The sequence below is a fragment of the Cornus florida genome, unplaced genomic scaffold (assembly GCF_030987335.1).
Source record: "Cornus florida cultivar Cherokee Brave unplaced genomic scaffold, ASM3098733v1 CherokeeBrave_3.0.0_Hap2_Chr06, whole genome shotgun sequence".
NCBI lineage: Eukaryota > Viridiplantae > Streptophyta > Magnoliopsida > Cornales > Cornaceae > Cornus > Cornus florida.
This window is the reverse complement of record NW_026775576.1, coordinates 98,348,603-98,362,854: the sequence shown is the minus strand read 5'-3', so window position 1 is coordinate 98,362,854 and position 14,252 is coordinate 98,348,603. Positions and strand designations below refer to the sequence as shown.

General features: G+C 34.5%; 1 protein-coding gene across 1 annotated transcript; it reads right to left on the bottom strand.

Annotated features, from left to right (window-relative positions):
- Positions 1 to 10,171: 10,171 nt before the first annotated feature.
- On the bottom strand, positions 10,172 to 13,734 carry LOC132313246 (UPF0481 protein At3g47200-like). Its single transcript, XM_059811935.1, has 2 exons — positions 13,168 to 13,734; positions 10,172 to 12,099 (listed from the first exon to the last, which is right to left on the bottom strand). Exon 2 carries the CDS (start codon positions 12,023 to 12,025, stop codon positions 10,466 to 10,468), a length of 1,560 nt encoding a protein of 519 aa, XP_059667918.1. The 5' UTR covers positions 12,026 to 12,099; positions 13,168 to 13,734; the 3' UTR covers positions 10,172 to 10,465.
- Between the last annotated feature and the right edge of the window lie 518 nt (positions 13,735 to 14,252).

Here is a 14,252-nt window from a genome sequence, read left to right as displayed (position 1 = left end):
TGTTAAGAGATAAAATACACCTATAAGTAGATATCTCCAGAGGCAGGTCTTAAGGTTTAGCAGTACAACATATGTGTAGATCGAGTAGATTTTGCGTAAAGAGATGACAAAACATTGTAAGTTTTGATTTTATCTTGAAAATATGTTATGTACTTTTTCTTTTTCTTTCTAACTGGAGATGGAGTTTTCATAGAAGAAATCATGTTGATTTCTTGAATCGGTAGTAACGATATATGTAAACGAGCCAAGCTGAGCCGAGCCCAAGCTTGTTAAATTTTTGCCGAGCCCGAGCTCAAGCTTGGCTAGGCGAAGCTCGCCCGAGCCCGAGCAAAGCCCAAGCACCTCTATGAAGTTGACGAGTCAAGCCCGAGCAAACCAAAGCTTGGCTCGACTCAATTCATTTACAGCCCTACCTACGCAAAAGCGTAGGACAAACCCCAAACAAAACCACCATAATATGAGATACGAGTACAAAGACCCAGCACCCATAAAAGCATTCAATGGCCAACCCAAATGAAGACCCATAGTCAATTGGTCCTTTTTAATTGCAGGCCACAGAAATGGGCTTAAAGCTAGACCAAGCTGAGCATCAACCCCAGTGAAGTTACCCACCATTACAATCAGGTACTTGACATTATAGTGATCTATAATTTGTGAGCCAACCGTTTTAGAAAAAATCGTCCTTGCATTTTCCCCATGCAACAACAAAGGAAAGTTTGACCCAGGAGCTAAAAGCGGAGCCCACAATGTACGATGTGAGAAACGAGCGGGACCTTGGGTTGCACGACGACCAAACGGAGAGAACTGACCAATTGCCGGAGAACCACCATCATTGTGAGCCTCGTCTGTAACAACAAAACACTACCAAGAACAGAAAACAGCTAAAAACCTATGCACCAAATGAGTTCCAGCCTCACAGATCTTTCCGGCAACAACCAGACACGACCCATAGTCAATGACAGCCGGAGGAGAGGCAACGTTGATCAAAGCAAGAGAAATGAGCAGCAAACCTGCTACAAGAACACGTCCAATGTGCAACAACCCTAAACGTGGGAGAAACACTGGCATGCAAGACCAAGAAAACAATACACTACAAGAAACGAAAAATCCCTTCCCAAATAGCGTACCCGCCGACCGATGATCATGTGCAACTACCAACCCTAACCCAGAAGCCATGGCTATAGACAAAAACTCGGCACTTACAAGCAATTGCCCAAAATACTTAAAACTAAAATAGAAGCTAATAAAACCAACTCAATACCTGGATCAAAAGAGAAAAATAGCGGAGATTGGCCAAATAAATCCTCCTCCTTTCAATACACTCGATCCAACAACCAATAGGACCCAAATTTTCATCTGATTCGATCATCCACATGAACTTTTTTCCAGAATTAAGTAGGGAATCCATCCCATAGAAACATCAACTTGGAGAAACTCAAACTCCTATGAACAGAGCACCTCTACTAAGAGAGGAGATGCAGAACTCCGATGAACAGAGAGGGGACAAAACTGGCCTAGTCGACAATCAATCTTTAGCTGTTTACAAATTTGTGTTATGGAATTCAAGAATTACTGGAATGAGTTAAAATTTTAAAATGCTCAAATCAGGTTATGGCGATTTTTTGCTTTTTATTTTATTGATAAATCTATATCGATGACTTTGGCATTTGGCATTTGACCTTTTATTTTTTATTTTTTATTTTTTTTTTACATAGTTGTGAATTTCTAAACTGGTTGTTCATTATACAATTAATACTTAAAATTATTCAATTTTTGTGAGAGATGGCAAGTTTAATTCTTAGTTAGCCTTCTTAATTTTAATTTGTTCTAAATGCAAAAATGTAATTTTGTTTTATACTGTATCATTTTTTAAAATGACAACTTAATTCCAAACACACTAGAGTTCTGTACTATCATTAGAAGTAATACATCCACAATTTTTCATCCAAAATGATAGAATGTGTGAAGAAAAAAATGTAAATTATATTTCATCATCAAAGTTATAACTTTAATCAAACTACATGCAATTAAGCTGCGCAATAGTCAACTCCTTATGTAAACTCATTGATGTCGAGTCCACTGATAAATAGTATACCCCTAATATTGTTTTCAAGTTTTTCTTATTCTTTATTTTTCATTTCTTCCGATTTCAAAAACTATAGAGCCGCCTCTACTTTTCCTCTGTTCTCTCTCTACACTTTCTCTCTCTCAACCGTTTGTTCCCATTCTATTTTGCTACCTTCCATGGGAGTGGGGAGGTGCCCTTGCTTGCCTCCCACAGGTTAATAACCACGGCGTGTCTTAATAAGTTCGTCATGTAGGAGGTTTTCACGTCATTTTTTGTTTTTGTGTGACTAGATCTGTTGTTTGATTTGTTTTCGGCTCGACAGGGTGAATCTGTTATTTTTCCCTTCGGCTAGATCTCTGATCTAGGTCGATTTTTGTTTTCCCAAACTTGATTTGATCTTTGGTCACTCCAGTTGCTGCTCTTGGTGGTTTACGTTCTAGAGTGGTGGCTCTTTCTCAACAAATCTGGAACATATTCTTCACTTTTCTTGTTTTTGCTTCATGATTTGTATGCTTTTATTTGGCTTGGCTTATGCCTCTCTACTGTTACTTTGGCTTGGCCTTTGTGCCTTTCAAATGATAAATATATATATATATATATATATATATATATATATATATATTCTTCCGAAGGTCACATTAAAAATATATATTATTAACAACAATAACAATATATTTATATATAATATTATTTTACGAATATTGTTTTATATCACATATTTTCTTAATATTTGAAATTATCAATTATTAGTACTAATTAACGATACATACTCAAATGATTTGAACAACCTAAATCTTCAAATTTTACTTTGTTTTTGCACAACAAAGTTAGGGATATGATTTTTATAAATTCAAATTTTCAAAGCTAGAATGAGATCCAAGCCATATGTTGTATGGATGTTAAAGATTCGTAATTAGAAAATTTAAAGTCTCAAATTATATTGAGCCTATGCTAAAAAAAAAAAAAAAAAAAAAAAAAAGGACACAAACCTCACAATTTTTACAATATATCACTAGAAAATTTAATCAAGAGTATAATAAACTTTTCAAGAGCTTACTCCATGATTTTGGTATAAAACTCTCAACCGTTGCACTTTTTCGAGCAATTCTAAAAATATGCCCTCACTCCTTGATTTACATGTTTTAGACGTTTCCCCTTGCTTAAAGAAGAAAAAATTAAATCGTCTGAAAACTAGGGAAGAGAGAGAGTCACACATAGAATAGAAAACATTTCTAACAAATAAACACCTTTAAAAAAAAGTATTCTATAAATTAGCCGGCATTTAGAGTCAATACAAAAGAGTCACCCTTATATATATATATATATATATAATGATATATTTATTCTTTTTCGAACTTTAATAAAGGAAGAGGTATCTTGAATACATTGAGTAGAGTACTCCTCTCATTTCACACCGTTTGGTGGTGTCAAATAAATTTAAATATTCCGTAAAAAATAGTCTTAAAAAACTTCTATACCAACATAGTAATTCTATTGTGTCACACATGACACGTTTATTTCTTTTGAATCATGTGTCAAGTTTGATATCCTGAGAATTGTTTTACTTTCTTATGTCATTTACTCTCCAAGAATGTCTATGAATTCATAATTGTTCCCACTTGACAGTAACAGAGAAATTTTTAAATGGTTCTAATATCATAGATTTCAGTCAAGTACCATCGAACACGTAAGTAAAAAATAAAATAAAACTAGTACTATGAAACAAATTTATATAATATATATATACATGTACACACAGACAGACGTCTAAAATTAATTACCAGTATTTTTTTAAAAAGATTAGCCTTTGTAGATAGCAAATTAATCTTTGCACAGTAATTTTAAACACTTTTTTATTTTATTTTATTATTATTATTTTTAGATAAGAATAACAGGATTTAGTGCTTAGTGAGAAGGGGATAGTGAGATACAATGACTCAATTATAGGGATGGCATAATTCCCAAACGCGGCAGGTCCCTTCCCCACCTCATCCCATTTAGGGTGAGTTTGAGGACCCTTTTTATGTAAATGGGAATGGGGATGGGGATGGGGATGGGATGGGGGTAGTTTTTGAGGTAGGGGTGGGGATAGGGTAAACTCGCCCCGCTACGCCCCGTTTAGGTATACATTTACTAAAATAACTTTATATATTATGATATATTACTAACTTAGATTAAGTATAGATAAACACACTTCAAAAAAAATTATAACTTAGTTGTGTTGAATCTTAGAATTTGAGAATAAGAAAAATTATGTGCTAAAAAAAATTATAGTGTGTGTTAATCAGTTATGGGGGCGGGGGTGAAATTTAAAACGAGGATGGGAGTGGGGATGGGGATGAAAAAATTCACCTGGTATGGGGATGGGGAATGGGATCCCTGCGCCGCCCAATTTCCATCCTTAGACTCAAAGTCGAACTCCTAAGACAACGGGAGCAAGCCTGAGCATCCACAGCCCAGCTAGCCAAACCCATTTTTGGCGATTTGGAGACCCAAATGTGTTGCAGCGGGCTCGCGGATCAGGTCGTGCAAAAACGCAAGCCCAATCGCGAACTTCTTTTTTTGTTATCAAAACAACGCCGTTTTGGGCAAAGCAACTTTTTTTTAAATAAAAATAAAAAAATCCGGCAGCAACGATCAGTGTTTGCATAATTGTTTTTTGGAAAGAATAAAAACCCAAATATGGGTTATTTTGAGCTCATTATTTTAAAAAATAAATAAATAAAATTCAATAAATAAAAATATATTGTTTAGACATTATTTGTCTAAAAAAAAAATTGATTTGGGCCAAAAATAAATTAAAAGACCTTTTTTATTTTTTATTTTTTTGAAACCTTTTTTGCTTTAATTTTTAAAAATCTGCCACAACCTACACTTATGGCCGTTAAGGCACTGTTTGGTTGACTCAAACAGTACCTTAATGACTTTAATTTAAAATAAATAAATACATAAATAACTTTTTCCAAAAAAAAAAAAAAAAAACTTTTAAAAATTCACTTCTCTTCTATAAATACCCCAACTCCTACCACCATTCACCTCACATCTAACCTATCTTTATTCTCTACTATTCAAGCTACTTCATCTTCTATTTTCAAGCTCAATCCGATTCCATGGATCCTCGATAAAATAACTCCAAACCTTCCACACAACAACCGATTATCCAAATTCCAAATTGGTCTATGGCCGAAAATGAAGCTTTATGTTGGGCGTGGGTGTCCATTACCTCTGATGCGATTATGGGGCAAATTAAAGTAAGAAGAAACAATGGCAGCGAATCCTTGAAAGTTATGTATAATATCTTGGTGTTCCATCTTCGTGAAATGTAGAAGCTTTGATAAATCGTTGGTCCACCATCCAAAAACAAATCAGCAATTTTTTTGGGTGCATGATTAACATCGAAATGAATCGCCAAGTGGCTTCAGCATCGATGATATGGTGAGTTATTTAATTATTGTTTTAAACATAACTCGTAAATATTTTAAACATTCAGCTTTTAATTTATTCTTAATTTTTTCGTGTAAATGATAATGAATTTAAGTTATAAACTTGCAGGCAAATCGTGAAACATAACATCAATCCTATATTTTTTAATCCATATAATGGATAATGTATTGTTTAAAGTTATAATATCAATCTTAGTTTTTTCTAATCCATATAGTGGATAATATACTGTTTAAAGTTATAATATCAATCATAGTATTTTAATAATTTGCAAATATATTGTTTGATTGAAAATATTATCGTTTGAAACTCTAGAGAGTGAAAATTCAGAGAGCCTGATGGAATACCTATTTATGAAAAGCCAAAATTGCTGGCATGGTTCTGAAAATTGTTGAGGTGACCTTGGAAAAGCTGAAATGATATTTTTTCCAAATAGATACAAAAACTCTTTTATCATTAAAAACTCAATGTTTACAAACACTAAGGCCTTGTTTGGTACGCATTGTGTTTTTGGCATTTCGTTTTATCCCGAAACAAAACAAGTGATTTGTTATGGAGTGCTTTGAGTTGAAAACGAAAAACATGTTTGGCAACGCAAATTTACTGTGGGAATTTCGAAAGCAGAAACATGTCTAACATGTTTGGCAACGTCTTTTGTTTCAAGAAATTTGAAAATAAAACCTGTTTGACAGAGTTTGACAATTGTTAAAATTGCTGAAACAAAAATAAAAAACCTGTTTGGTAGGAGTGTTTTTGTTTTGTTTTTAAAATTTTAAAATATATTAATACATTATTATTTATATATAATAGTACATTATTTGATATGGTTTGAAAATTTATTTACACATTATTATTATTTTTAGTATAACACTTATAATAAAAAATCACAAAGTGTATTAATAGATTCTTCAAATCAATTTATGTGAGATTGGCAAGCTCCAAATGCTTCTATATGCTATAGTGGATGAGGTAAATTTTGATTGGCTTTGCTATAATTTATTTTTATTTTGCTTTTAAAAGTAATCATAAAAAAAGTTTGGTGCTTAAGTAGCAATTTTTGTTAAGATGAATATAGTTCGAGTGGGTTGGAAAATGACTCTTCTTAGGAAGTTCGCACTTTACATAGGATATATGGACTGTTAGTCTCTTTACTTGTTGGTTTACCCTTAATCAGTATAATATTACCGGCAAAAATTGTTACATTAACCCACATTATCACATTCTCCAAACTTTAAAACTTGTTGAAATCATTAATTGCATTCCCAAGCTTTAAAAAAATATAACACTGTCAAATTGTGCTCATTCTTTCTGTACATTGCTGGGTTACTTTGTTAAGATTAATACAGTTAGAGTGCGAGTTCGCCAGCCAAGACTTCTACTTGGCCTTATCCCTGAATATGTAGAAACACTTCATTTTTTTTTTCCCTAAATGAGATTTTTATAAACAAATAAAGAAGAGATAATGTACAAGTCCATCAAGCAAGGGTATCCCCTTCCTATACAAGAAGAAGTGCAAACCCGGAAGCAAAAGCTAACCCATATCTAAAGCAATAGAGAAAAAAATATTAAAGCAATACAACCAAACCAACTACCCATGACATCCTGTAGGGAAAACCCCAAGAATCCAAGCACCTAGATGTCGACGGCAAAGGTAAAGGAGGTCACCGGGTTGGATCTTTTGTGCTGTGTTATTGTCGAGAATGAGTTGAAGCGGTGAAGTTTCCGGTGTCGATGATGGCACTGCTACTATGGAGCGACAACGGGTGTCTGGGTGTGGCAGTGGTTGTGGGGGTGTGTGTGTGGGTATGCATGACCCATTGTATTCTTTGGAAAGAATTCCTCAGAATTTGCCGCTGCCATTGACCTTTGACCCAGAGGCATGTTTGATGTGGCGGTGGTTGTGGTGGTGGTGGTTGAGAAGGGATTACATAATAATGATTAAGGTTATTTTTGTCAATTAACAGGTTCAGGGTACTAAATATGACTTTTGAAACTTCAGGGTTATCACTGTGAACAAGTGTGTTAATCGTCTGCTGAGTGATATTGATCGAAAATTCAGGAGGTATAAGTGCAATTTACCCTATAAACAACCCAAATGATATTGATCGAAAATTCAGGAGGTATAAGTGCAATTTACCCTATAAACAACCCAAAGACAAATTAACAATCAAAATAATGGTAATGATGATAGCTAGGCTAAAAAGTGCACGAAGAAAGATTTTTTGTGAACCGACTCTCAAAAAAAAAAAAAAAAAATTGATGTTTTCATAATGGTTCTTAATAATTGGCACCAGGTTTAACAAAAATTTCCTACAATTTAACAAATTGCAAAACTTTCCAACATATTGCTTACACGTTCGAAAATAATAATAATAATAATAAATTTCCAAAATAAAGGACCTATTTTGTTTATTTAGGAATTCTCATCAAAATTTCATACTAATGTAATAAATCTATTACCAAATCACTCTCATAATATACCCACATAAGTAACCAAGGGTCGGTTTCGTCCACATCGTGGGCAATCTGCCTCATTCTAGGCAACCCAATTCAACATGAATATATATAGTCTTGCATCCAAATGAAGGAAGAAAAGCTGGTGTAGAAAGTACGGAAAATGATGAGTACTGCATATAACCAAACACTAATCTTAATTATATATATATCATGCGAGAGACTCAGGAGAGAGATACAGATTTTACATTACAAATGCAATAATCATGTAAAGAAACCAACTGATACACTATATATATATATATATACACACACACACATATATATAGCAAATTCATTAATTTTGTTTCTTATCTCGTTCGGCATGTACAATAATACAAAACTCTTATTGTTGCATTCCAGACTAATATATTACTTAAAACTTATTGATATTTAAAACAATCAAAAAATTCTCTCGTTCGGCGTGCAGTAAATAACAACAGCAATCAATTGATTCGTGTATATAAATCAGTGAATTCATGTATATATAAATCAATTGGTTTCTAAACAACAATTATTATAATATGAAATTAATTCACACAGGAATATCTGGAAAACAAACACAAAATCCAGTCCAAATAGGACAAAACTCATGTACACAGTTTGCGATTAATATAAATTTATTTATTTATCCTGTCTTTAATTTAAAATAATCTGTAATGTGAATTTTAATTAACTAATTTTTTTTTTTTTTTCTACAAACCCTAACCTGGCTCTGATACCAATTGTTGGGTTTCAAAAACCGAATAACAAGTAGAAATCAAAAATTGATCATCAATTAAAAGAGAGGTTTTGATCTCATACCTGATTAGAAAATTAAACTTAAGATACCTTTGAGAATTTTTTATCGCCCTTTGAGAAATCTGAAAAATAGAGTGAAAGTTGTCGATACGATAGGACTGAATAAGAATTTTAAAACCCCTATATATAACAACAACAGAGGGGGACGGCTTCTATACAAACAAACATATCTAAGTCTCCCTTCCTATCATGGAAACTTAGATATCAATGATTAAAAATAAATCACACCAAATAAGTTAGAAAACCACAATTCAACAGTATAAAACCATACTCCCAATTAGACCACTAAATTGAAAAGTACAAACTCAATCCATCAAGTATCAATAATCACATTGCAATCTTACTTTATGAAACGTAGTGCATAGGACCATAAAATAATTTTTATTATTTAAATATATATATATAAATTCCAACACCTAGATGTCGACGGCAAAGGTAAAGGAGGTCACCGGGTTGGATCTTTTGTGCTGTGTTATTGTCAAAAATGAGTTGAAGCGGTGAAGTTTCCGGTGTCGATGATGGCACTGCTACTATAGAGTGACAATGGGTGTCTAGGTGTGGCGGTGGTTGTGGGGGTGTGTGTGTGGGGGGGTGTGCATGACCTATTGTATTCTTTGGAAAGAATTCCTCAAAATTTGCCACTGCCATTGACCTTTGACCCAGAGGCATGTTTGATGTGGCGGTGGTTGTGGTGGTGGTGGTGGTTGAGAAGGGATTACAGAATAATGATTAGGGTTATTTTTGTCAATTAACAGGTTCAGGGTAGTAAATATGACTTTTGAAACTTTAGGGTTATCAATGTGAACAAGTGTGTTAATCGTCTGCTGAGTGGCATTGATGGAAAATTCAAGGGGTATAAGTGTAATTTACCCTATAAACAACCCGAAGACAACTAAACAATCAAAATAATGGTAATGATGATAGTTAGGCTAAAAATTGTACGGAGAAAGATTTTTTGTGAACCGACTCTCAAAAAAAATAAAAAATAAAATGATGTTTTCATAATGGTTCTTAATAATTGGCACCAGGTTTAACAAAAATTTCCTACAATTTAACAAATTGCAAAACTTTCCAACATATTGCTTACACGTTCGAAAATAATAATAATAATAATAAATTTCCAAAATAAAGGACCTATTTTGTTTATTTAGGAATTCTCATCAAAATTTCATACTAATGTAATAAATCTATCACCAAATCACTCTCATAATATACCCACAGAAGTAACCAAGGGTCGGTTTCGTCCACATCGTGGGCAATCTGCCTCATTCTAGGCAACCCAATTCAACATGAATATATATAGTCATGCATCCAAATGAAGGAAGAAAAGCTGGTGTAGAAAGTATGGAAAATGATGAGTACTGCATATAACCAAACACTAATCTTAATTATATATATATCATGCGAGAGACTCAGGAGAGAGATACAGAGATTACAAATGCGAGAAATCATAAACTAGGTTACAAGTACTGATCCAATGATTACATACAACTAGTATATACAATTATTTCTGATGCTGAGATCTAGGTTGAACAATACAAGGCATCATATCATTGACTTGTTGTAGGAAACAAATTAAGGCAAGCTTCAATTGTCATCCATCCATCAAGATTATTGCACATATATATAAAAAAGTACTCCACCAGATACCTACCTATTCATTCATGAGTTCATGGTGTAAACGGTCTGCAAAAGTGTGAGCACAAAAAGGGAAATTGCACCAATGACTGATAACACTATCCATAGATTACCAGCACAATTACGTTTCACGGTTCCCAATTCTTCTCGCCAATGGGTGCAGCAACCCTTCATCTTCCTCCATTGCTTATCGTAATGGAAGTCCTGTGGATAAGCATTCTTACAAATACCATTGAAGATTTGCAGCACCGATTCACTTGTACCCAAATGGTTACATATGACTCCTACTTTTTCAAGCAATTTTACGTCGTCCACCGAGTCCATGAGGATATCCATGAGGAAAGCGTGAGATGTGAAATAACTCCCAAAAAAAGGGTAGCATTGCTCGAAAGCGATGATGTTCCGCAAGAATGACTCGGTGAAATTATAGACAGAAAAACGTGGGATTTCAAGACAACCTCTCCAGAAATAAAAAGAACTATCCTGAGGCCTAAACTCCACATCAAACAGGTTCTTTGTTTTACTACGTTTCCGCAGCTTCACTCCTGCAATTTCGAGTTGTGTTGCTGTACCTTCGTATCCCACTCCTCCCCCTGCACTGTAGAAGAGTTGCGTTGCTGTACCTGCTTCGTCGTCTACTTGGAATCGTGTTTCAGCCGTATCTTCTTCGTATCTGCAGGGTTGCCCTTGGCAACATCCACAGAGTACTCCTACCATGTTACTGCCATTTTCTGTTTTAAGTTGACGATAGTGGCTTGATGCATCCTGGTCATAAGTAGGTTTTTGTGGTTGGTAGCAAATGTGTAAGAGATGGAGTATATGAAGAGGAGGTATTACTCCAGCATTCGATTCCATCTGGGCATCTTCTAAGCCCATTATATCACCAAAGAATGAAAGGACACATCCAATAAGGGTAAGAGGGTCCGAGGATTCTTCATAAGACCGAGGAATACATTCCACCGTCAGCCCGAACAACATTTCTAGAACAACAAAGGGAATCTGGTTATCGAGTAGCAGCAAGTCACGCCGGATGGCAGAGCACTTGAAAGGATTATTCAAAATGGGGTCTCTTTCCCTTCTTGAATGTCTGTATACAAGTTCGATAATGAAGCAACCATCAATCAACATCATTTCTATAAGATTGGTAATGTCATCTTCATCATCCGGCTTCACTAATTGATCTGCATAGCATTTCTTTAAAATGTTTTGCATCTTTAACATAGCTGCCTCACAAACTTCACGTGTTTTCTCGACATCTCCTGTTCGTTTGAATAGACAACACATGTAACTCACTTTGTCAGCCTCCATTGCTTGCAAAAATTTGTTACCTCTGTGTAGAGGTCCAATAGATATGAGACTAGGGTTATAAGCTTTTACATTTTCTTCACGAAGCATATTGGGGACACTAATTATGACGGGGAACCTTGGCCAGGCAAACGTGAAATATCTCAGAGCCTCGATTTTTTTTTGGTTGTCTTCAATTTTCTTCACTACAGAACTCGTAACCTTATGGGCCATCTCCTTCTTCTGAGAACTCGTAAACTGATGATCAGAACTACAACTTTCTCTTCTCTCCAGTAGCATCTCTAGCTACTTGACTCTCTCAATCTCTCTATGTGTTCGTGTAGATGCTCTTCAACCAATGCAACCAATGGCGCCTGAGAGAGTTTAAATAAACCGTGACAACATGTTCATAATAGAGTTACTGTTCTATATACAAGTAGTGGTGTAATCAGAATATTAAATTTATCAATAAATCAGCTATATAAATAGTTAATGAGAACGTAATTAATCAAGTGACACCGTTAAGAAAAGGCATATCTTTTTCGCTCTAATTGACTACACTACAGTATAATTATAACATGTATATATAATTACATCATTGATCCATTAATTTCACTTTAATCATATGCTCCGAAAGAAAATAAAAAGTCCATCCCCATTTACTGTGCTCATTATAAAAAATAGAAGCATATATGGAGATGGCAGTATGCTTATTGAAAGTAGTCATCCAGTAGATGTCGGGACCAATTCTCATAACTATTATCTATATATTTTTTTTTCCCTATTATCTAAGGGTCATATAACACGGTTATATTCACAGATTTCTTTAGACCAAATTTTGCTAGAAGATAATTATTGTTCAGTGTGTTCAATTTGCTCGTAGACTATTAAATTGAAGACATTAGGGAGTATTTAACATTTGTATATTTTCTTCAAACATTTGATATGACATATATATATATATATATATATATATATAGATATAATTTTATACAAAGCAGCTAGTGCGAGACTCAAATATTCCACATCCTCAAACCGGTAGCATCCTTGTTGAAAGTCATTCAATTAATGTCGAGATCAATTCTTATTACTATTATTTACAATTCTAGAACTAATTTTTCGATTCTCGTGCTACAATGCTAGGGAAGAGACACAGAAAAATAAATAAATAAATAAAGAGAAAAAAAGAAGAAAGAAGAGAATAGTGTTAATTAATATTTTATTATTGCATGTGAAAAAGATAGTGGAGGAAAAAAAAGAAATAAATTGTTTTTTATTTTTATTTTATATTTTTTTGTCTGATACATAAAATAAATTGTTTTATTTAAACAAGTGAAAACTAATTTACTTATAATTTTCTTCCTTTTATTCTGCATACGTAGACAAATAAAAGTATTATGTGAAACAATACTCTTTTAACACTTTGGATATGGGTAGCACACCTCGAAATGACAACTATCAGTATATGCCAAATTCATGCACGGGATATGTGCGTGTGAGAGGTGGAGACAGGCTATGTTGGGTAGGGCTGACCGCCTTTGATTTCCTTTTCCCAAATCGTTCGAGAGAGGGAGAGAATGAAAAACCCGGGCTTTCAGGCGGCAAGAGAGGCGGTGGATAATGGTGTTGACGTCGTCCAACGGCAACTGACGAGCAGTAGGAGGCTAGATTTGGCAACGAATGAAGAAGATCCAGCGACGACAAGAAGTTTCGGCGTTTCTGATTTTCTCTGTTCGTCTTGCTTTCTTTATCTCTTTTTTTCCCCTCTGGTCGGCGAAAGGGTTGACTCTGATTCTGCGGTCAAGTCAAGTGAAGTATGTTTAGAGATTTGGGGTTTTTGTAAAGAGTGACAAGGAATGTCTTTAGATCTACCAAAATTGAAGTAGAGAAGAAGAAGAAGAGATGAGTGAGAAATTATAGAAGGATAGGAAGAAGTGAAGAAGAATCTGGGGAAGAAAGCCTGAACTCCATTTAATTTTAAAAAATATCTGTGTCAAAATCACTCAAAGATATCAGTGCGGACATTGCATCCTCATCATTCACCGCGCTGTAACCGTAGCCCAACAACCAAAAGTTCTTTCTTCTTTGTCGTTTGCCTGACAACCAATATTCTACATTAACTTTTGAGTGGTTGTTGGCGGGGCTCATCTAACACTGCATCTAATGGAATCTGCTCCAGTGCGCCTCCTCGCACTGGACACAGTCCAGCGAGGATCCAAGGGTTAAGATGAAACTAGCTCAGTCCATTTGTCGCATTATCGTCTAATCAGCTTTAACTCAGCGCCTAGTCAGTAACTCAGTGCCCAATCAGCAACTTACTCAACAAAATTAATCATGTACTCACAAATAAGGGTGGGTAAAATATTACTATAATATAAAAAATTAATTCGTATTGATTGGAAGGAATTACCATATCCACGATCGATGGCGGATTAAAAAAATTAAATTCCTAATTCACGGATCGGATCACGGATTAGGTTTTCAAAAATTCTATCCGTGGTCAATCCGTAATATATATATATATATA